Genomic DNA, 25,814 nt, shown 5'->3' with positions numbered 1-25,814 from the left:
ATAATCTGAAATTAGCACTTAAGTCTCTTACTGAGCCATAGGAGACAAGGAGGGGACCTTAGGTTCCATATTACATCAGCTCATCTTCAGGCTTCTTTTAGATACTGCTTTCAGTCCTTAGGCTGGGCCTAGAGAAATAAACTTGAGTGGGATAAATAATGAATCAACTGCTACATATTTGTTTAGTGAATTTTAGTAAGTACAACAGTAAAGCGGGTGTTAAATACTTCCTTCTATTGACTAAATTATTATATTTGATCTGTTTTGTACTGGATGCCGACAGTGTTTGCTGAAAATTGTTTTGAGTTTATGGTAATTCTTTTCCATACTAAATTAGTAAAGTATTAAAGCCAGATGGGTACTTGGGAACCACTTTTGATATGCATTTGGAAGATAAATAAGTTACTTTTCCAATAAAATCATGAGTTTTCTTTTTTAAAAAACAGGATCTGTTTTACAAACATTATTTAGAAAGAAGTTAATATTCTCTCTGATAATAGCCATTGAGCACCCATATGGAATTTACAGAAAGGAGAAATGACTGTATTTACCTCACACCCTCGTAAACCATCACTATTATCATATTTTATGAGAATAAGCAAATAGTAAATAGTAATGAGTTCTGTTTAGGTGAAGAAGATGAAATAAATTTATTAATAGAATTACCATCAGATATTTGTGGAATATATAATGAACTCTACCCCAAAACATATTTAATAAGACATCCCTATCTTAGAATGGGGAGAAATCTCCCTGGAATCCTGTGTATTTCATCAATTCACTGGAATTTTTTCCAGTATGAAGATAGGAGGATAGGAAATCAAAGTACATCTGTCAGCTTAATAAATTTGTAATAAGGGACTACGTTGTCAAAATAAAGAATTTGGCCAGGCGCAGTGGCTCACACCTGTAATCCCAGCAATTTGGGAGGCTGAGGCAGACAGATCACCTGAGGTCAGGAGTTCGAGACCAGCCTGGCCAACATGGCAAAACCCCATCTCTATTAAAAATACAAAAAAATTAGCCGGGCGTGGTGGCAGGCACCTATAATCCCAGCTACTCAGGAGGCTGAGGCATGAGAATCACTTGAACCTGAGGGGTGGTGGTTGCAGTGAGCCAAGATCACGCCAATGCACTCCAGCCTGGGTGACAAGAGCGAAACTCTGTCTCAAAAAAAAAAAATTATTTTTAGGGGGTTTTGTTCAGTCTGTTTATATTGGATTCCCACTTTTTAATTCCTGTTGTCATAATACTATTGGAGATAGTCGTCATGCTATTGGAGCCGGTTCACATTAAATTAGCATTTTTTAATTTCTATAGTCTAATACTATTGGAAATTGAAAGTGAAAAAATCTGAAGAAGCATTCTATGACCCCAAGAATGCCCATTTTAATATAAAGCTTTATTGGAATACTTCTTTTTAAATATTTTCAAACTAGTCCATCTAGCTTTGTGTTCATAGGTGTTCATGAGATTTCTTCCTCAGCCTCCATAATAGCCACATCAGAAAGCCTTGTAGCTCTGGAGAGATTAAAAAAAAAAAAAGCCAAAGATTGAAAAGCTGAAGAGAACTTCATGGAAAATATAACTTCACCCGGGTTTCAGGTGCTTTATAGGAATAGTGATATCCAGGACTTTTTATAGATGCCTAGTGGTTAAGAGCATAAATAAGCTCAGGAGTCAACATTGTCCAAGTTTAAATTCTAGCTCTGCTACTTAAGCTGTGTGACTTTTAGCAGGTTAACCTCTCTACGACTCCATTTCCTTACCTATAAAATTCCTGAGGATCAAACTAAATAATGTGTGTAAAGTATTTACAACAATGGTATATGGTAAGTTCTCAATAAATATTGGCCATTATTTTTATTATAGGAGAATGGAAGTCATTGTTTATACTTTTAGACAGTTGCTTGTTTTGGAAATCGGGGTGGATAATGTAGCACCTTATTGATCTAGGGAAAGGATCTTTGGGATGACTTTTTTTCCAGGTCAACGGATGTGGATGTTCCCACATGATATCTGCAGCATCTACTGAGATAGATACTTGCATCAGAAAATACAAAATATGTGAAAACAAATATGGGAGGATACCTATTTTTTCCAAAGATGTGTAGTTTTAACAGTTGGCATCAATAAATAAGATTTGGTCTGTAATTGGGTCTGTTTTATTTTAAAAATCTAAAGATTCATAACAATAGGGTGGAAAATATTGAAATATAGAAAGAAGCCATTATGCCACAAGGCACTTTCTATTACACTTAAATTCTGTGGGAATCATAAATGAGGCTTTGAATCTAGATTCTCCTTCAGTTCCTGCAAAATCCTTTTTCGTCTTATGAATTCCACTGAAAAATTTTAGCTTTAAATATTCCATGAATCAGAGGAATTTTTAGGGATACTTCCATATAAGGTACCTTTGATTTCATTTTAACTTTTAGTATTTACACAAATGGGTCTGAATGCCAAGAAGTACCCATGTTTTCCTGAGCATTCTCTTTATCCTTCTCGGTGCCTTCTGTTTAAGTCTCAGGTCCCTGCTAGCGTTAAACCTGACAATTAGGTCAAGAGATATGGTGGTTTCCATATCAGGAGTCTACAGGGATTAGGTAGAAATTGTCTAAAAGCAATTTCACTTGAATTAAAATAGACCACCTTCAAGGTCCTCAGAGATGAATGTTAATTTTGTCAACCCTACTTTTTTTTTTAAGTTTGGTTTAGGTTCTTTTTGGGGGACTGCAGATTTTTACTTTTAACCAGAATATAAGGGGAAATGGTTGAACAAAATCTAAGAAATGAAATTTAAAATAACCTATGCTTCTAAAGGCTAGAAAATCTTGTAACCGCTTCATTGAAAATATATTATAAATTCTTCTAATTAACTACAGGGTTTTTTTTAGTGCATCTCTCTTAAAATGAAAATTTTATAAACATTTTAATAAATCCTGTGTATTTTCTGTTTTCAGCCACTCAAATTGTTTTGGAAATTGGCAAGTTATAAATAATAAATGAAGTAATATTTTGTAACAGCAGTACATTTGAAGTTAGGTTTTTGATTCAAATGCAATGCTCGACATATAGAAAAATAAGGTGGCCAGTTTATGGCTATTTCTTGCCATAAATGCAGGCATGAGGACTAATTGTTTCACCAATGTTTCAAAGATCTTCTTGGGCTAAGGTAGCCAACCCTTTTTTAGTTTACTCTTCTAGGCACTGAAGATAAAAACAGTGAATAAGACACTTTGCCCATGATTAGTGAAAATGGTCCTTTTATCACAAGTACAGAAACTCCCATAAATTATTTTTCTTCTAAAAAAAAAAAAAACAGGATACATATGCAGAATGTGCAGGTTTGTTTCATAGGGATACGTGTGCCATGGTGATTTGCTGTACCTATTGACCCGTCCTCTAAGTTCCCTCCCCTTATCCCCCACCCCTCATTAGGCCCTGGTATGTGTTATTCCCCTCTCTGTGTCCATGTGTTCTCAATGTTCAGCTCTCACTCTTATGAGTGAGAACATGCAGTATTTGGTTTTCTGTACCTGTGTTAGTTTGCTGAGGATGATGCCTTCCAGAGAAGCTCCCATAAAATTTAAGAAACAAAATAACAAAAGGTTCTGTTTGGTTTTTATCTTTCTAGATATAACAATAACTTTAAGATAAAAAATAAAATTAAATTAACTGATATGTGGACAGCAAGCTGTGTGGATGAAGTGGGAGAAGGCAACACCAATGCCATGAAATCCTTTGTTTTGGGCTGGCCCACAGTGAACTTTGTGGCCACTTTCAGGTAAGAACCACAGCTTGTCCTCTATTTACCTGGGTTAGCTACTATGATAATTTCTAGGATTGAAATTTTAAAAATTAATCAAATGTTGTTCCTCTAATTTTTAAGAGGGAAATATTTTATTCTGATTCCATATTAAATCAATAACTCATCTGTTGACACATACACCCAACCAAAATACTTGTATGCCATGTATTTCTCCCAATGGGCTTTTGATTAAAATATGTGAAAATTAATGGTAAATATTGGGAACTCTTGGGATTATGTACCTTGGTTTGACAAGTTATTTTTGTGAAAACAACAACAACAACAGGAACTTCCAGGAATATGGAAGGGGAATAGAGTAGTCCCATCTTTAGGACCCCCTCTTCAACATCCCCTTCCTTAATATGTAGGTATTTGTTTTACGTATTGAGCTTTCAAGTCTTATCAGTCTTTTCAAACCACTGAAAAAGACTTTCATTGAAGCAAATTGTATAGTCCAATTAAGTTTCAATTAGTGGTTTATACTCCTGAATTTTTAAATAAATAGTGTTTTATTATACAAATGAAACTAATTTCATGAAATACTGGTTACCCAAATTGTATAGCAGGTTTTGAGTTGGTGTCTATAGAGATGTGACAATAAAAAGCAAATGTATGATTTTAAGGAGTCAGAGTTTCCCAAGACATACTCCTATGCTAGGATGGGGTTGGAGAATGTATGAATACAGAATATTTGTCCTCTTCTAATGATTATGCCTTATTGGCACTGTCCAGTTCAGAGTGAACAATCACAATCACACCTGTGATTTTGAATAACTGTGTTCCAACCTCTCCAGTATTTGTTTTACACTTAAAGTTAGTGTCCATCACATGCACATGATGCTTTTTATTCTGCTTCTCTTCTTGCCACCACAAAACTCCTAGCACATTATCGTAAAGCCAGACAACTTAAATTTTCCATGATGTTAATCTTTTATTAAAAGATAGGCATGTCATTAAATGCTATTATGCACTATTTGGCCTACCACAAGATTTTAAGAACTGATTTGGAAAAAAAAATGTGTTTGTTTCATTTTCAGCATATCTTCTTTTCCATGACAGATTTCTCTAGATATTTTCATTTCCTATTGCTTAATCTCCTTGGAGTTACAGGTGAAAGGAAGTACTTTTAAGTGAGGGTATGACTACATGACATTTTTAATCAAGGAATTTTCATGAAACTTCTTTTTTTTAAGAAGAGGGGAAACTGTGGAAAGAAGTTTTACCTATATTATATTATTTAAACTATGGTTCTTTAACCAAATGATCAAGGTTAATATCACCAGTGATGTCATGTAGATAACATGTACTCCTTGATGTATTGTGATAAGAAGAACAATTAACCTTGTGATCTTCCTCCCAAAAACCTTTAACTCCAGTCTAATCATGAGGAAATCATTCAACACACAATGAGCTATATTATGCAGGATACCTGACCAGCACTCCTTAAATTCTTCCAGGTCAGAAAAACAAAATCAGTGAAAGACTGAGAAATGGTCATAGATCAGTTACTAAAGAGATATAATAATTATAATGTGGTATTCTAGATTAGCTTCTAGAACAGAAAAAGGACATTAATGTAAAAAATGGTGAAATCTGAAGTAAGTCAAGAGTTTGATAGTAATGTACTAATATTGGTTTCTTAGTTTTGACAAATGGGCCATGATAATGTAAAAGAATAACATTTAGATTCCTCTGAACTTAAACAGCATGAGAACTATGTAGGGAATCTCTATATTATCTTTGTAACTTTTACGGAAATCTAAAATTTCTGAATTTATTTTTTTTAAAAAGTGAAGTGTTGAGGAATTCTGCCTCTGACATGGCAGAGTGAGGTCTTTTGGAGAGGAATTTAAACTTGGAAGTAGGCACAAGTACTGGGTGAGTTTCCTGTTTTTAAGGCCTTAGCCTGAGGGCAGGGTACAGTTACATCATGGTGTAGGACAACTAAAACTGGCAAAAACAATCTTTCTGAGCTGAAGAACCAGAGGACAGAAGCTATGTCATCCACAGCTACTGTGGGATGAGGGGGAGAATCTCAAAAAGGAAAGTAGCAGAGAAGAGAAGCTCCAAATTCTATGTATAAACACTGCCCAAATCTCTGGCTGATCACCAAACCCCACATGCATGAGACAGACTCAAAGCATCTTGAAGCTAAGACTGAAAGAATTGAACTGAGCTGCAACTCATCACAGATGAAATAGAGTTTGTAGCTTCATCTAATCAAGTTAGTTTTATGCTAAAACAAAAATATCAACACTGTTCCACAAATATAACAGAATACAGTCTCCAAAACAAAACATTTGTAATGTCCAGAATACAATCTAAAATATCTTGACGTGTGAAGAACAAGGAAAAAGATAATCAATAGAGACCAATCTTGAGATGATTCATATGTTGAATTACCAGAAAAGAACTTTAAAACAGCTTTCATAAGTAAGCATGGCAGGTAAAAGGAAAATTCAATTTAAATTAATAAAAAGATAGGAAATATCAGCAGAGAAATAAAAAATACTAAAAAGGGCCAAATGAAAATTCTAGAACTGAAAACTAAAATATTTTAAATAAAATATTTTCTGAGTGGCCTTCTTTGCAGAATGGAAATGAAAGGGGATTTGGTGAACTTGAAGATTTATCAATACAAATTGTGTAATCTGAGGAACAGGAAAAAAAAAAGCAAAGATTTTTTAAAGGAAAAATGTATCACAGACTTGTGGGAATATATCAAAAAGTATAATATACATGTCACTGGAATTACAGAAAGAGGAGCGAGGAAATGGGGCTGAAAAAATAGTGGTTAAAAACTACCTAAATTTGGTAAAAGGCATAAATATACAGCTCACTGAACCCTAGACAGTGTGACTATTAAGAAAACTATACCTAGTCATGTTATAAACAACCGTAAATCAAAAATAAGAGAAAGATCTTGAAAGCAGTCAGATAAAAACAATGCAGTACAAATAGGAAAATGACAATTTGAATTATTATGGCCCTTTCATTAGAAACTATGGAGGTTAGAAGACAGTGGAACTTTTTTTTTTTTTTTTTTTTGAGATGGAGTTTTGCTCTTGTTGCCCAAGCCGTAGTGCAATAGCATGATCTCGGCTCACTGCAACCTCTGCCTCCCGGCTTCAAGTGATTCTCCTGCCTCAGCCTCCTGAGTAGCTGGGATTACAGGTGCACACCACCACGCCCAGCTAATTTTTTTGTATTTTTAGTAGAAACGGGGTTTCCCCATGTTGGCCAGACTGGTCTCAAACTCCTGACCTCAGGTGATCTGCCTGCCTCAGCCTCCCAAAGTGCTGGGATTACGGACATGAGCCACCGCGCCCAGCTGACAATGGAATACATTTTTTAAAGTGTTGAAAACCGTTTAACCTAGAATACAGTATTCAGCAAAAATATTATTTTAAAATGAAGGTAGAATGAAGATTTTTTAAAAAAACTATAATAATTTATTACTAGCAGAACTGTCCTACCAAAAAAAAAATGTTAACACAAGTTTTTCACACTGAAGTGAAAGACAAGAGGGAAGCTCAGATCTTTAGGAAGGAGTGGAAATCATTGGAAATGTTAGGGAAATCTAGGTCATCATCCATTTAAAATTCCATCAGGTAGCAGGTTAAAGAAGCAGTCTCTACTATCCAGTTACTATAATAACTATTTTTTGTAAATGTAGCCAGACACAGTGACTGGTGCCTGTAATCCCAGCTGCTTGAAAGGCTGAGGTGAGAGGATCACTTGATGGGGGGAGTTTGAGGCCAAACTGGTCAATATAGCAAGATTCTATCTCTGCAAAAAAGTCAAAATATTATGCAGGCATGGTGGCATACACCTGTAGTCCCAGCTACTTGGGAGGCTGAGGTGGAGGATTGCTTGAGGCCATAGACCTGGGCAACATAGACCCCATCTCTAAAAAAATGTTTAAATTAGCTGAGCATGGTGGTACCCATCTGTAGTCTTAGCTACTTGGGAGGATGTGGCAGGAGCATTGCTTGAATCCAGGAATTCAAGACTGCAGTGAGCTGTGATTGCACTACTACACTCCAACCTGGGCAATAGCTCTAGCCTGAGCAAGACTCGGTCTCAAAAAAATAAAAATAAAAAGTAAAAACTAATAGCATTGAAATCTAAGACTGACAATTGCCAGAATCTTTGAAAACCTCCCAATTGAGTCAAATTGAGGGAAGAGCAGGCAATCCATGTGAGCTTTTCATGCTTTACTTTGGAAAACAGGGTAGTCACATCTCAAAAAAGCCCAAAAGGAGTTTCATCTCTATCACTACATATACTCTATCACTGCATATACTCTATCACTGCATATACTCTATCACTACATATACACTATCACTACATATACACTATCACTACATATACTCTATCACTGCATATACTCTATCACTGCATATACTCTATCACTGCATATACTCTATCACTACATACACTCTATCACTGCATACACTCTATCACTGCATATACTCTATCACTACATATACTCTATCACTACATATACGCTATCACTACATATACGCTATCACTACATATACTGTATCACTGCATATACTGTATCACTGCATATACTCTATCACTGCATATACTCTATCACTACATATACTCTATCACTGCATATACTCTATCACTACATATACACTATCACTACATATACTCTATCGCTGCATATACTCTATCGCTACATATACTCTACCACTGCATATACTCTATCACTGCATATACTCTATCACTGCATATACTCTACATATATGCTATCACTACATATACTCTATCACTGCATATACTCTATCACTGCATATACTCTATCACTGCATACACTCTACATATATGCTATCACTGCATATACTCTATCACTGCATATACTCTATCACTGCATACACTCTATCACTGCATACACTCTATCACTACATATATGCTATCACTGCATATACTCTATCACTGCATACACTCTATCACTGCATATACTCTATCACTGCATATATGCTATCACTGCATACACTATCACTGCATATACTCTATCACTGCATATACGCTATCACTGCATATACGCTATCACTGCATATACTCTATCACTGCATATACTCTATCACTACATATACTCTATCACTACATATACTCTGATTCACCAGAAAAATAGGTGCTGCACCTTGATTTCACAAATAATGGTATGAAAGAATGGGAAAATCAGTCAAAAGACACAGGAAGTACTTGAATCTGACAATGGTCTATAAGAATCAGAAAATAATATTTTAACTTAAGTACCTACTGTGAATCTTAGACTACAAACTCAGGTATGCGTGTTTATTTATAGATCAAATTAAAACTCATCTTAAACCCCCATTTTGCCAAGCTGGTAGGAAATCAGATTTTCTTCTTTACTGGAACTGCTGTTTTTGTAAGGTAGAACTAGAATACAGGAGACTTCTAAGATGCCTCCAAAACAGATAAAGGGCTTCTGACTTTAGTCTATTGTGGTCACTGTTGACATTTTTTTCTACGCCCAGAGTTGTCCCTGTATATCCAGAGATGTTCTGCTGCTTTGCCATAAAGGGGGGCAGGGGGTGGGTGGAAGGTATCTTTGCCGATATAAAAACTTTGGTGCCTAGGACCCAGCCTCCCTAATGACTCCTTAAAACCATTTCCTCTGGGTTCTTTCTGTTTCCTTAGGGCAACTTAACGAGTGACATATGGTTCCCGGCTCACTCTCAGTGATGACAGGCCTCTATCTCCTCCATAATTTGAGAGAATCTTCTAATCTGCCGTGCCCTTTTTATTTTATTTTCCAAGATACACTGCTTTCTCCTGTCCTGGATCTTACTGTCTTTTTAATGGGTTTAAGTATTTATAAAACGCAGAGATAGTCATTGACTTTGAAGTACTTCTATTTTTAGTCCTGTAAAAATGCCTGAGATTAAGAATTACTAAAGAAAGGGAGTCCTGGATTCAGGTATAGAGCAGGGGGGAAAGGGAAATATACAAGAAGATTACACAAATCAATCTCCGTACATTAACCTGACACACTTCATAATTTATATTTTGAAGTAATATATGCTGTTTATTCAAACAAGGGAACACAGCAATGAGAATGAATTGGCCAGGCACAGTGGCTCACGCTTGTAATCCCAGCACTTTGGGAGGCCGAGGCGGGTGGATCACCTGAGGTTGGGAGTTTGAGACCAGCCTGGCCAACATGGAGAAATCCTGTCTCTACTAAAAACTACAAAATTAGCCAGGTGTGGTGGCACATGCCTGTAATCCCAGCTACTTGGGAGGCTGAGGCAGGAGAATTGCTTGAACCCAGGAGGCGGAGGTTGCGGTGAGCCGAGATTGCGCCATTGCACTTCATCCTGGGCAAAAAAAAAAAGTGAAACTCCATCTTAAAAAAAAAAAGAAAGAAAAAGAAAATAAAAGAGAATGAATTATCTAAAACTACATGTAGTAATATAATTAAATCTTTTAAACATAATGTTGAAAGAAGCCAGACACAAAATAGTATATACTTTATGGTTACATTTATATAAAGTACTCAAACATGCAAAACTATTCTGTGCTGTTGGAAGTCAGGATAGTGGAAACTACTGCCTGGAAAAGAACATAAGGGACCTTCCAAGGTGATTTTCTATTTCCTGATCTGGGTGCTGGTTTATGTGACTGTGTTCAGTTAGTTAAAATTATTCAAGCTGTACATGTAAGCTTTGTGCAGTTTTCTCTATATGTCTTTTATTTCAGTTAAAAGTTAAAAAAATACTAAGAGTCTTAAAGGGGCAATTTTCTTTAACTCCTTTGAAAAAAGTTAGCAGGTCTGAAGCAAAGCTCTTATCTGTTTCTCAACAGATTTTTGCTAAATAAATCCAAGATTTGACATAAGTGAACCTAGAAAATCTATTTTAGAAAAGAGAATACATCAAAAGATAGTAAGGAATTGTGAAAGATGGAAAATGTATGCTCAATGGTAAAAAAAAAAAAAAAAGAAAAAATGTGGTACACTTTCTGATGACAAATCCTGGGAGATTGCTTATGGAGAAAATTGCTAAACAATAAAGTTAGTGAATAAATGTATTTTTGGAAATAATAAAATAACTAGGATTTCCAACATCTCTAAAAAGATTAGAAAATTAGCCAGGCCTTGTGGCACGCATCTGTAGCCCCAACTACTCAAAAGGCTGAGCCAGCGTGGTCACTTGGGCCCCAGGAGTTCAAGCCTACAGTGAGCCATGATCATGCCTCTATACTCCAGCCCGGGCAACAGAGCAAGACCCCTGTCTTTAAAAATATGAGAGAGAAATATGATTTTAAAAGCTTGTTAGTGACAAGACCACATAGGAATAAACTTTAAATTATTTTTAATCTGAAGAATTAAACGTAATAGTGAAATCAGCATAAAAATTAATACTAATTTAGTTGCAAATGGATTGATCTTAGAAGGTTATAGTTTTTAAGAATAAGTTTTCAATGAACTAATTTACTAAATCATAATCTTGCTGTATGTATTTTTTTTTAATGTTTCTTTTCCTAACAACAAACTGGTTTCTGGGCAAAGAGATTTCCATTCACATGCCAAATTTCTCTTAATCTCTGTGTTCTCAATATTAAGCATACTTTCTATTTGTATGGCCGTGTGAGCTACGAAAATAGTAACCCAGTTTCATAGATGTAGAAACTGAGGCTTAGAGGTTAAATGACTTGCCCATGATTGTCTAGCTTGCATATAATTTTGAAATCAAGTGTTAGATTCCAAATCAAGTACTCTTTCCACTATAGGAACTCTCTCACACTGATATAATACCACTTGTAAAAAAGCAGTAAAGTAGAAAAGAGGGTTTGTCTTAGATCCATCCAAAAGGATTTAATAAAACTACATTTGACTGTAGTTTTTCCAAAGGGATATTTCCACTGCAGAGTTCTCCAGAACAGAATTATGCCAAGGTTGCAGCTTATGTGTGCAACTGTATTAGTAACAACAGGTTGTTGATATTTTCATCTGGATTGACAATCCTAAATCTGTTAGCATTTGTATTTTATGTGGTTTAATTTTTCTCTCCCATTTTCTTTGATTGCAGTTCTCCAGAACAAAAGGACAAATGGCTCTCTCTCCTTCAGAGGTATTTTTTCAGTATTCATATTTTTAATCTTTAACCTTTAATAAATGAATTAAGACCTTTTCTGCAGAGATGTGCCCCAAATTATTCCTCTTCTCCTTAGTAGAAATTGTTCATTTGACCTCTAAATAAGCTGCCGTTTATATCGTACACTAGCTACTTACTTGCTACAAATAATGTTCTCTCATTATATGTATTTCTTAACTTTCTAGGAAGGAGAACATTGAGGTCTAGTTAAATCATTTTAGACAGAAGTTAGTCAATAATCTCCTCTCTCTTTCCATTGTCTCCAGCCTACCAATTGGAGCTAACAGTTTCCTCAAAGTATGTATTAAGTTTCCATAAATGCAGGGTTTTCTGCTAAGCACCTCAAAAATAGTGGTAGTTATTATCCCTACCATTGAGCATGCAGACTAAAATGATTGACTTAGGCTCATCTGTTAGACTTACAGTCCTTCCCTCCCTCCTGTCCTTTCTCCCTCTCCACGCAATAGGATAACCAAGATTTACACCCTACTGGGGAGTTAAATGAGAAGTACAAGGCCATTGCTTTGGTTTGACCTTGTAAAATATTTATTATATATGTTCCTATACTTATCAGTAAGGTGTTGGACCTGTCCAAAGAAGACAGACATTACCCAGAGGTGCCCTAACCTGATTGTGCTTCTCAAACCTCACTTGACATGCCTGTCCTATTTTTTTGTGCCCATGCCTAATGTCCTGAAATTTTGTTTATTCTCATCCAACCCATAATGTAATCTGACTTTGCTGAGTCTTCTCATCTATCTTTTTAAAAAATAGCATATAAGTATATTGGAAATATTAGCAAAATAAATTGATTTTTAAAATAAGCCATTAGCGAATTCCATCTGACTCAGTGTTGTTTTGGGTTGTTGTTGCATTTGATTAGATACATCAATCTAGAGAAAGAAAAGGACTACCCGAAGAGCATTCCCCTCAAAATCTTCGCCAAGGACATTGGGAATTGTGCCTACGTAAGTGTTTCTAAGCCAGAAAATTAAATTCCAAGTCCCTGCATAAGACAGAACACTACGGATAAGAAGAGAGAGAGCAGGCAGGCAGGCAGGCTAACTGTGTATGTGCTATGGAAGGTAGGCATTTAGAAATACCACAGGGGGAAAATGCATTTTCCTGGTTATATGTATGTCTTCATATATATGAAAAATAAACCCTAGAGAAAATGAAGCAAGAGAAATTCATATGAACTACGGTATTAAACTTTTACGCTTGGAAAGAACATTGCTTGTGACATGTCTCTGTCCTCCCTCTGGCATGAATATTTCTCTGAATCCTTTCAATAGCAGCTGCAGAGGCTTGTAGTAAAGCTGTTTCCACAAGGAGTATTTCCTATTATTATTAAGCAATTTTTTCCCAACTTGTCACTCTTAAGCAGAAAGTGGTTTTGAAAAGTTCTTCATTCTTTAAGTTTTTAGGGATTGAATCCCTTAGGTTAATAGGAGGATGATCTAGGAGAGGTGACATTTTTAAGGGATCAGCATTTTACTGCTTCACAGTGTTTATCATATTGGTCAAATAAATATTAAGTCTTTAACCCCAGCTATTATGTATAATTTGATGACTGAAATCATAGTACAAGAGATAAATGTTATCAATTATGAAAAATATGAAAACTTATGAATATTTTATACTATTAACTGTCATACTTCACAACAGCTCTAGATCACACAGAATAGTTTTATTTGTGTGTGGAAAAATATGTAGTGCAAAATAGTTATGTTTTGGGCAAAAGCAAAAGTTATGCAAATGTTCTGACCAACTCCTGAATGCCAGATGTCACTGCTCGAGGGAAATACTCAAATTTTTATAGTATGAGACTACAGAGATCTCCTGTAGCAATGTAAAACAAAACAAAACAAAAACACTGTTTTTTTCTGTCTGCTTTGATTCAGTTGTGGCAGTTGGTTACATTCAGGATTTCCTGGAAAATCCCTTAAATTTTTTTTGACACTTTCTTTTTGGTATATGGAAACTGTGTACTTGAGACAGGACTGATGTCCCACTGTCATTTTGGAAGAGAAGATATGTGGTCAGGTTGGGTGCTCTGTTTTTATCACTAGTACCCTGGTTAAGTCAAGGATGATGTGACGTACTCTGTCCTTTGCTGTCTAAAGTAGCTTTCATAACAAGACTCTCATTCAGGGAGCCCTGCCTCCAGAGTGATTCCCCCAAATAGGAGTGCATGTGGGGGAAGCATTCTTTGTCTTTGCCGTCTAGTTATACACACCTTGTCAGTAAATTATGCTAATATGGAACAAAATTGCCACATTTTCAGTTTTGTCTGTTATTTGTTTACTAGCCAAAGAGTTCTATCTGCTGAAATTCATTTGTTTTGTATACTGGAAAGGATGTAGGAAAAAATGTACTTTCTATAATTATGTTTTGAACATATGTGCCTAGTATTAAGAAAAACTATTATCTTAGAAACCAGGTTATTGGGAGGATAGATTCTTCACGTTATAAGACTTCATGGGAGAGTTTCTTTAAATTAAATGGAAAAAATTTTAGACTTTTTTAAAATCAGAAGCCTTTTTAAAAATTATCTCTCAGTTTAAAGCCCAGTATGTCTTATACCTATGACAGTCTGGTAGAAGACAGACACTGGGTTGAGTGCTCCAAAGACTCCCTGTTTCACTCTGAGACAATTTTGCACAATCCTTGGGGCTACCAGGAACACAGTTTGAAATTGTGCATTTTAAATGCTTTTTTAAATTAAAATTCAATTAAACAATTTTTAGAGGCAATTTGTCATATCAAATAATTCACTCATAGAGAAGAAATTCTGTTAATGGAAGGATAAATAATGAATTATCAGATTTCATTTACCTTTATTTTTGTATCATTTTTGTATTTATGCTACTTTTTTGTGCTATTTAATCCTTCTCTGTCAGGGACACAGCCCTAATTGCTGATTTAATCTTATAATTCTCATGTGTAAAACCTATGTATGTAGCAAGTTTTTTTTTACAATGTAGCATTGTTTTATATTTAAATAATGTATTTTGGAATTCAGCGATCTCTATAGATATCTCAGAATCTTGTTAACTCTTTTTGTTTGTTTGTTTGTTTGTTTTTTGGTTTTTTTTGAGATGGAGTCTCGCTCTGTCGCCCAGGCTGGAGTGCAGTGGCGCGATCTCGGCTCACTGCAAGCTCCGCCTCCCGGGTTCAAGCCATTCTCCTGCCTCAGCCTCCCGAGTAGCTGGGACTACAGGCCCCCACCACTACGCCCAGCTAATTTTTTTTTTTTTTGTATTTTTTTTTTTTAGTAGAGATGGGGTTTCACCATGTCAGCCAGGATGGTCTCGATCTCCTGACCTCATGACCCACCCACCTCGGCCTTCCAAAGTGCTAGGATTACAGGCATGAGCTTGTTTAACTCTTTTACTGTTTGCTGCAAATTGTCTATTTTTAAGTAAAAGTATTCAATATAGTTTAGCACAGAGCTATTACAGATATTCTATTCATTGGCAGAGTTGATAATAGAATTGAGCTTTCTAAAATTTTCATTTCTTTCTTCTAGACTCATTGGTTTTATGTCCTCCAAAGATTTCAACAATTAAAATCTTAGTGGCCACAGTGTGTGACACATGGAAAGTTCCCAATAGTGACTTTTTAAAATTCTAAGCTTTAAATGTCTTTTGTAACCAGTTATTATCCTGATTTTACCTAACCTGACTTTATACCACGCAAAGAAATAAAACCCTGTATTGTGAAAACACTACTAAGGAAGAAATAGAAAGAGATTCAGCTCTTGCCTTTTTTTATTACCCATTGCCTTATGGAAATACAATTATGGAAATAAGACAGAGGACCAACCTCACTGATTTATTTTTTTAATTGAGAGCTGGGTCCATGTACTCTCTCTGAAATATATTTAGTCTTTCTTATTTGCTTAAGCTTTTATATTCTTTAAGCCATGCATCCTTTAAGAGAAATGTTTTATTAGAGGGCATAATTTATAAGGGAATGAAAGCAAATTATAATCAAAGGTTTGTGTTCTACCTAAATCTTATGCTTTACTTTGTCCACATTTGAAATCAATATTTGCCTTTCGATAATCATTTGACAATGATTATTTGTTAACCTGTTTTAAAATTCATTATTTTATAGCTATATTTCTTATTTTTTTTCTACAGTCTAAAACTATAACAGTAATGAATTCAGATACAGCGAATGAAGTTATCAACATGTCATTACCAATGCTAGGGATAACTGTAAGTTATTCTGCTAGACAGTCTTAATTAAAAATAAACTTTGATTATTTAAATTTATGTAAGTATTTTCCTTCCATCATAAGACAGCTGATTATTAGAGATACCAAAGTCATATTTTATTCCCCAAAATATAGAAAATAAGAACAGTAAAGCTTTAATATGATTAATATATGGGTGCTGCTGTTCTCCTATTTTAAAATCTGTGTGAACTGAAAATTATAAGATTGGACTATAATTTTAAAGTGACAATATGTATTTTATTATATATGCTGTATATATATACAAAAATTTTTTTGGTATAAAGTTCTTAATAAAGTTTCATCCTCCTTCTCCCCTTGCTACTGGTCACAATTTGACTTTTCCCCTATATAATTATCCTGTTATTATCCCAACACTCAATCAGTCTTAGGATGATGAATTCTGAAGAATTTGCTCTATAATAGAATTTTTCATAAAACCATATTAGCTGGCTACAAGTCCTAAGGATGATATGGCTAATACCTCTGATAAATTGGTAAATAAAAAGAGAAGCTTTGAATTAGATCATGGATTTGGAGAGCTTTAGTGTGCACACCACATTCTTCCATGTTTTACTTTTAGCTTTGTACCTTTCTGTTTTCTGCGATAGAGGTGAATTTTTGAGAATTTTAGGAGTGGAGAAGATTAGAACATTTGAGGATGAGGTAGAGGAAAGAGAACTGGAAGACTGTCCTCATCACCTTGCTACCAGTTGTATAAACACCACACAATGAGTACTTTCATTAAAGGGAATGACTTTCAAAAGGATGATAACTAAAGGAAGCACTTAAAAACACTATTCCTTGAGTGAGATTCTCTGTAAATATGAAAGTACACTGTATATAAGCAAAGCTAAATACAATTAATAATATTGTAGAATACTATGGCATGTCTTAAATATGTGTCACGTTACATCATTCAAGGAGCACTGTTTCCAGAGCAATTCATGACACATATTTAAGACATGCCATAGTATTATTAATTGTGTTTAGATTTGCTTATACACAGTACTATAGTAAGCCCTTTAGAACTCACGACAACCAGAATTTGGGATAGTCTAATCGTTAAATTTTGTAATATAAATTTGATTACATTTAAAATATATGCACTGGGTAAAGCAGTCACCTCCATTAATTTCTAAGCTATATGAGTATATTTTGGAAGAAAGTAGAGAGTTTTAGAGGTATGTAGAGGAATTACTGACATGATTCATTCTTTTATCTATGCTTTTCCTTTGGATAAAATTATTAATCTCCTCAGACCAAAAAAAACTGTTAATTTAACTAGGAATTGAGACTATTTGGTTATACCAGTTTTAAGGGATTATTATTACAGTGTTTTCGGACACTATATAAAAAGAAAGGATTTTTATTAGATTGGCCTTCCTATTTACAACACATGTTTTGACTAGGAGGGATGGGGCAGGGAGGAAGTAACAGATAAACTGAGTATGGGGGTGGAATGGTTTTTATGGTATTGTAAGGGCAGGGCCATGATTTTTTATTAGAAGTTAAAGGCAAGGATATGAAATATTGCCAACAGGCTTACCTGTTCTAGCTTCATTTAAAATATTTCTGTTTTATCATCCCTCCTAGAGGATTCAGCAAAATCTGTATAATTTAGTATCATTTCTTTCAAGTGGGATTTATAATGTTGCTGGATTATAATTCTGCTAGTGAACAGTTTTATTGTTTTCTATGACTGGGCCTATTCTCTAGAACAGAATTCTTGTCCTTTCTTTCCCCAGGACTGAACTTGCCTAAACTAAAGCCAGTAGAGGTTGTGCCAATTACTTATCTCCTCAAAGCTTCTTGGTCATTCTCCTGCTCAGAAGCAGCTGAGCTAATAATCAGCCTTTGAGATATTACTTTTTAATCATAGATATAGCGGTGTTTGTGGTTTTCTGGATAATAAGGTTGTCTTTGCAGGGGCATGTTGGAGGTTAAGCCCAATATTCTCTGAGAAGTGGAAGGACATAGCAGAAGTCAGGACTCTAAAGAAGAGATTAGCCTTTAAGAGCCAGGAAGATTGTTTTTCCTTTATAAAGGGGCCCAGCTATGATTTTACACTCTGTAGGCTACCTATATAGTGAAGGCCTGATTCCACTGCAGTTCATGGATCTCTAACTATCACTGGGTAGGGGGCAGGAGGGAGGACACATAACCAAAAAAAAAAAAATGTGTCCTCATTCAAGTATCAAATGTGAAAGATTTATTGTGACATTTAACTCTTTTATCTCTAAGGGCTCTGAGAGAGATTACCAGTTGTGGGTCAATTCTGGCAAAGAAGAGGCTCCATACCCACTCATTGGTAAGTTTTTGCAAAAGTCTAAGATAGCATTGATTGTGTTTTAATTATAATTCTAAGTGTCTCCGAGAATTGGTCATATGGTCCTAAGCTTAAATACTATTAAATATGAAATTTCATGGTGTTCATTTAATAAAGATCTATCAAAGATTTACTATGTGCTAGACAAATAATATCTCCTCATTCAAGCAGCTAATGGTATAGTTGGGAAGAGAAATATAAACTTTTCGCCTGCCAAACCTTTTTAAATTTTTTTCTAAGAAAGAAATATGTGTTGGTATTTATTTTTCTCCATACATTTATTTTTCATATTCAGTTTTTTAATTTCCTGTTCCCTTACCTACTATGTGCCTCTATGGAAGACCACCTAAAATACAACCATGCATCTTAATTCATCAGTGAGTATGTAATACCTGCTGTGTACCTAGAACCTTCCTAAGAATCATGAAGAAAATCAGATTAACCCATTTAGACTCCTAAAAGTCTTTATTATCTGCTACTTCAGCAATTAAATTATTTTGCTATTTCTCTAGTCAGATTTTCCAGCATTTGTCATGAGGAATTATTGATAAATATGTTCCATTTTACCTTATTTAAGTCATTAGCTAAAAAATATTTCTTGATCAGTAATTTCATTCAGTGTGGTTAACAGAAATAGAACAATTAAAATAAAGGACAGTATCTTTACCAGATCTTGAGATGATGACGATGATAATTATGATGATGACAATTTCTGTTAACAATTTTAAATGCTTACTACCTGCCAGACATCGTGCAGAGCATATTGTATGCATTATTTCATGTACTTCTTTCATTTGTCTATGAGGTCACAACTGTGTAATTCAGTGTTTCAAGTGACCTTAGTAATCTAAAACCAAACTTTTCTACAAATGTATATGCTCAGATTTAGAATACAGAAAGTGATCATGCACAGAGCTAAAGACAAAATTGACTGTATTTCAGGTTTTTAATGTCATTTTTGTAATAGTCAATGAGCAATAAAGTTATTAAAAATCAAACACTTGAAATAATTGTTTTAATAAAATATATTAATGAAAACTATGTAGATGGTAACTTTTAGGCTTATGACAGCCCCAAGCTTCCTGACTAGCTCTTACTGAAAAACAATGAGACATAGGACATTATTGTCCCATGATTTAGCAGCAATGCTTAATCATTATTTTAATGTGTTCTGCAAACCTCAATTGTAGATTAGCTGCCGGCTATTTTGATAAATTGATTTTGTTTTATTATTGTCATAGAAGCCTTTTTCTGTCTTAATCTCTGGAAGCTGCTGTAGTACTTGATATTAATGAAACATTGACATTGTATGCCTAGACCAGCTGAAAAGGAAGAGTAAGAGTTCACTGAGTTACATTTAGTGATAAGTCAGGAATAGAAGGGAACTTGCTCTCTGTACTTAAAAAAAATCTACTTCAGTGGTATTTGAGGATTACACTAAAAGGACGTAATTACTTAGAATACTAAAGAGTTAAAATCATGTTGTAGTCAGATGTCCAGGGTTTAGTTTTTATAGTCTGTACATTCGTTTTTGCATCTGTTTCTGTGTTTCTGATCCCCTGCAGTCTTCCTTCTGATTATTGCCTCTGAACATCAATCTCAGAGGGCAGCAGTGAGAGGGAAGCGTAAATCAAACCAGTTGAGTAACTAACTGTGTAACTAATAAAAATTAATGAAATGTTTTTAGGCAAACATCTTGTGTTAAATAATATTAATAATAGTGATACTTGACATATATAGATCCTTATACTTCTGTGGTAGGTAGAAAAAATATTTTAAATCATAGATTTGAGACTGAGCAAGGACATGTATTTGCTGAAAATTTATATATCTAGTTAATGTCAAAGGAGACAATAGAATACCTTTAGTTATCCTTAGATGCACGCGTTGGAAAAGTCAGCATTATAGAACTCGCAAACTGATCTGTGCATTCATTCCAAACAAGATAATCTTTAAAGATTTTTTTCTTCTTTTTCTCCCTCCTCCCCTTAAAACTACTTTGGTAGGACCACCTGCATACTGGTCTCCAACTGTAAGAGTGTAAATGATCATTCTGTCAAACAAAGGGATTCTTTATGCCAAAAGTCCCAGGAGTAAATTGCAGTACATTCCTATTTTGCAGTACACATGCTAACAGTACCAGTCAGCCTGAAGTCTACATTTAGATTTGTCTCTGTGTAGGGCATGAATATCCATATGGAATTAAAATGAGCCATCTTCGAGACTCTGCACTCCTGACACCGGGATCAAAGGACTCTACCACCCCTTTCAACCTCCAGGAGCCCTTCCTTATGGAACAGCTCCCCCGAGAGATGCAGTGCCAGTTCATCCTGAAGCCCAGCCGCCTGGCTGCAGCCCAGCAACTGAGTGGTGAGTTGCTTCTAGCAAAAGTTTTCGTTCTTGAACATAAATTTAGTACAAAGGCAAAGACTCAAACCTCCCGCCAGATGAGGTATTTTTTCTTGGAATTTGCTAAGTATTTTGAAAAGGAAAGATGGACTTTTAGAAGAAGATGGTTTTATAAATCAGCAATAGGCATGATTGACTAGGAATCAGCAGCTAGTAGCAATACAGTCTGTTCCTTCTTTCTTCACCATTCTTTCCCCTTTAACCTTATTCCTACTGCAGAGTCAAAGGCACTAAGCAGTGCTGCAGGTGCTTCAATGCCTTCTTTGTACTGTAATACACTCCAACTGTGTGTTCTCCCTAAATGGTTGCATTATAAAAAGGAGGCTGTCAATGATGGGTGTCAGAAGATTGTGATGCCCTACCTGGATTCTAGTGCTGATAAGTATGTGAAGACTAAGATGATTTCTACAGAAGTCTCTCCTTAGTCTACTAATCTAATATGAATTCCCTGTGAACATAGCAGTCTCTTACCCACCCCACAATAAAGACTCTGGAATGATAAAAGTGATCTTCAATATAAGAGAACTGTAATTTGCCCTAACCCAAGTTTGAGCTTTAAGCTCTGTCTGAAAGGGAGATTGTATAAGCAACAGAAGAAAATTGATATCAAAAAGTATGAGTGAGATAGTAGAAAATTAATTGTGAATTTCTATAGCTACCTTTGTCAATGCGAACCAACTGGGAGACCCATGGATTTGCGTTTTGCAAAGAACCAAATTTTGACCCCGGGTGTAATAAGTTTAAAGGGATGGCATAGACCTTGAGAGATCACTGAGGCTACCTTCCTGCCACTTGACAGATTATTGGCATCATCTGAGTGCCAGGGGAAAGTCTGAAATTCTTCATCTGTGTGTGATTCAACTGACATAGCATTAATGAAAAATTAGCTCATACTGTTTTTATCTTCATTGCAGAACAACCCTACTTTAAGAAACATTTGTATGTAGCTATCTAAACTTAGAGAAAACGAATTAAATCAGCATTCATTGTAAAGAGTTTTTTTTGCCTTAAGTGTTAATACACTCCAAGATTGTTTTAAACAGAACCTTCTCTAATGCATTTAAAGTTAATTTCTAATTTATATTTCATACTAAAACATATAGTTTCTGAAACAACTGCATCAAGAAATTGTAACAGCATTGTGAAACTTATTTTCCTGTTCGCCCCTTTGATTCAAGATTTTGACATTTTATTGGACAAAAAGAGTTGTAACCACCATCTGTTTTCTTCAGCCAGCCTTTGTTCATTCTATTTTTCATCTCTGGAAGCCCAGATTCCTTCTGCTTCTTTCAAACCTACTAAACTCTACCACTTTCTCCATCTGTTAGTCCCCCTGTCCATCTTTACTTTCCTCCTTATGCAACTTGAATTCCATGGTTATCGTGATCATCCCTGTCTAGCAGAAAACTTCTGTTTCTTTGACCCTCTTTTCTACATTCCTATACATCTCCTAAAATCTCATCTCTAGATTAACTCTGTGCACTGTTGGAAGAAATCATATAGCATCAAGACTACTTGGTATCATTAATGACCAACCTTAATGGGCACTTCATACTGGGTGAGAGTAGTCTTAACTTTGTTTCTGTGCAGCATTCTTCAACTACTTGAGTCAACTGTCTTATATAAATTTCTACCCACATGCACAGCCAGCCTGTCACTTTCTGTTGATGACCTAGCCTCAAACTTTATACTTTACCGAAGTCATTGGTAAATCAGTAGATCAGTCATCAGGGACTCCCTCATCTTACCAACATCAGATATACAAATTTACCTTGAATTTGTTAACAGACATCTCTCTATGATAGTAAATTGAGGTTTTGGACTCTAAAATTTTTCGCTCACCTTGGGTAATTTTGAAAGGGGAACACTGAGATATCATGGTCTTCCACCCACTAAAATGTGAGCTCCATGAAGGCAGGGATTTTTATAAAGGGTATCTTTATAACTAGACTGAGGAGAATAATAATCTTCTACTCTTCTACCTTTGCACCTGTGTTTTTCAAAACTATTTTTCTGGGTCCCTTGTCAATTTTATTTTATAATAATCAGGAATCAGGAATCCTAAGGGTTTTAACCAGTTTTGCTAATGACTTGCTCAACTAAATTGTAGGCATCCTCTGCTTAGTTTCTCTCTGTTGGAAGTGAGGCTAGATGATTCCAGCTGTAAATGATTCATGGTAAGTGGGATTAGGGATGGAATAACTATAGACCAGTGATGCCAAGGGCCAGCTGAGAGCATCAGAATTGCCTGTGTAAAAAATTACAGGTGAACCACTAATGTTGTTTCTTTTTAAATACAAAAGAATTTGATGAACAACTGCTTTAGAAACCAGTGATTTAGATCAGGGGTCAGCAAACTTTTCCTGTAAGGGGCCAGATAGTAAAATTTTGCAGATCAGTATTGCAAATCAAGGATATTATGTAAGTGTTATATAACAGGAGAAAAAACAAATTTCCACCCAATTTTATTGATAGAATTCAAAATATAACAACAATTGAGTACAATTTTATGTAATACAAATCTAATGAGTGAGAAGTGAATTCTTTTGGAGGGATAACATTTCACTTAGTTGGAATTTAAAGTTAGTGATCTAGCCATCAAAATTTGAGTACAAACATTCTGATCTATAATAAAATTTTTATATTTCATCTTTGAAAACATATTTTCTCACATATATACTGCCAAATACTGATATCATCCTACAAGCATCTAATTTCAGTTGAGCATATGTCTCTTTGATATGGCATTTGTAGAATTTTGTTAGATTCTTCTCTTGATATTTGCCTTTTAGCATATCATTTCATTGCAGATAATCACTTTCAATTGAAGGTTAGGTGGAAGCTCTTCAGTTGCATAGTGAAATGGATTTTGAGATATGGAAATCGCCTTTGCTCTTGCATCGAGGTTGGTAAAACACTACTCGAACTGTAGTTTGAACTCAAAAAACATATCTGCTGTACATTTGTATGTGAATCAAGATCTTGCTTCTTGTTTTAACTTTTAACGGCACAAGAAGTATATAAAGCAGCTTGATATTACTTGTAATTAAACATTCATTGTTTTGAAAATTACTACAGTATAAACTTTGTATGTAAGCACTGTTTTGCCTCGTAATTTTAGGTTGGATTTATTATGAAACATCATCATATCTACAGCAAAAACTAACTTTCAAAGCCATTTAGTGTCCATTAATAGAGGTTAAAGGCTGTTCTTTTCATTCATAACAAGTTCAATCTGGGCCCTGAGTTCAAAGTATCACTATGAAACTCTAGCAGTGCTGAGCCATTGAAATGCTGTGTGATAGCATAATGCAGGCTAACGTTTAGCCTCTATTTTTAACAAAAATTCACAGAACTGACAATAGTTAAGTCCATGAGAGTAAATGAAGTTCACTGTTGACAGTACTGATCCAGTAACACTTGATAGATTTCCATATTTTTCAGGTAGTACCACTGATCAAAACAATACAATGAATAATCTTAGGTATTAAACACTTCAAATTTTCACAAGCTTTCTAAATTTGTCAAATTACACCTTTTTCTGCTCCACACATTTTCACTACCATGAAATATAACACAGCAGATTCCACTTCAGGTTGTACTGAATTATTGTTTTCTCAAATGCTTTGAAAATATTCTTACCCATAGTTATTCTATGCAGACTATTCAAGGTTAATTCTTCAGTCACTTCAAACTCGGCATTGACTTCTTGACTAAACAACTGAGTGGTATTGGTAACATTTTTCACCTCATCAAGAACCAAGGAAAGTCACTTGCCTTGTTTTTTAGTTTACTATTGATATTACTCCTAATGCCCTCAACTATTCAATTATCTATTCTCACTAAAAGGCTGATAATTTTAAATCTAGTTTATCTGGACCCCTTTCTTAATCTACTGCAAGCACACAGATTTAATCAGTTCACCATTGGTAAATGGTTAAATGGCTTTCCTTGGTTGGCTAACAAATGAGCCACTCAGAAACTTAACTTTTATTGTAGCCTCATTTTTATTTTTGTGAGGGAATTCTGCAGTAATGATATATTTCATTTTAAATATTATTTTTCTGATCCATTGCTTTCTTATGAGTTGGGAGCATTGTGATTAACCATTGGTCTGTTAACCATTGACGCATATTATATTCTGTAACCACAGCTGTTACTTCATTGCACAGTAAACATAATACTTTGCCATTAGTTCCATAACAAAGTTATCTGCATTTCACTTTGCCTTAAAAATTTAACATTAGAAGAAGTCCACTTTCGTTTATTGTTTTTACATAGTAAGTAATAAAAAAAAAGATGTTGTGGTATCCTGATAGATGTGGCACTTGAAACAGTCAAGATGTAACAGGGTCACTGCAATTTGTAGTGCCCTGAGCAGCAGTGCAAAGTAATGAGCGCACCACATACCATCTCTGTCACAGCTACTTAACTCTGCTATTGAGTGTGAAGTGAAAGCAGCCATAGACATTACGTGAATGAGTATGGTCATGTTCCAGTAAAACTATTCTAGACAGTAAAATTTGATTTTTTTTTTTTTTTTGAGAAAAAGTCTCATTCTTATCGCCCAGGCTGGAGTACAATGGCACGATCTCTGCTCACTGCAACCTCCACCTCCCAGGTTCAAGCGATTCTCCTATATCAGCCTCCCGAGTAGCTGGGATTACAGGCCCCTGCCACCAAATACAAAAATTAGTATTTTTTGTATTTTTAGTAGAGATGGGGTTTCACCATGTTGGCCAGACTGGTCTTGAACTCCTGACCTCAGGCGATCCACCCGCCTCTGCCTCCCAAAGTGCTGGGATTACAGGCATGAACCACCATGCCTGGTCTAAAGTTTAAATGCCATATAATTTTTTTGTGTTATTACATATTATTCTTTTGAAT

At 35.2% G+C, this 25,814-nt stretch overlaps 1 protein-coding gene across 3 annotated transcripts in view; it reads left to right on the top strand.

Annotated features, from left to right (window-relative positions):
• ARHGAP20 (Rho GTPase activating protein 20) overlaps positions 1-25,814 on the top strand; it is a 138,461-nt gene that overhangs the window by 88,006 nt on the left and 24,641 nt on the right. For all 3 annotated transcript variants that reach the window (XM_034933643.3, XM_008971190.4, XM_034933642.3), the window contains exons 4-9: positions 3,638-3,787; positions 11,881-11,922; positions 12,830-12,914; positions 16,095-16,172; positions 18,434-18,500; positions 20,700-20,888. In XM_034933643.3, the coding sequence (XP_034789534.2) occupies positions 3,638-3,787; positions 11,881-11,922; positions 12,830-12,914; positions 16,095-16,172; positions 18,434-18,500; positions 20,700-20,888 (611 nt within the window). The remainder of the gene's footprint in view (positions 1-3,637; positions 3,788-11,880; positions 11,923-12,829; positions 12,915-16,094; positions 16,173-18,433; positions 18,501-20,699; positions 20,889-25,814) is intronic.

The sequence above is a fragment of the Pan paniscus genome, chromosome 9, assembly GCF_029289425.2.
Source record: "Pan paniscus chromosome 9, NHGRI_mPanPan1-v2.0_pri, whole genome shotgun sequence".
Lineage (NCBI taxonomy): Eukaryota > Metazoa > Chordata > Mammalia > Primates > Hominidae > Pan > Pan paniscus.
This window is presented reverse-complemented; position numbering and strand designations above follow the sequence as displayed.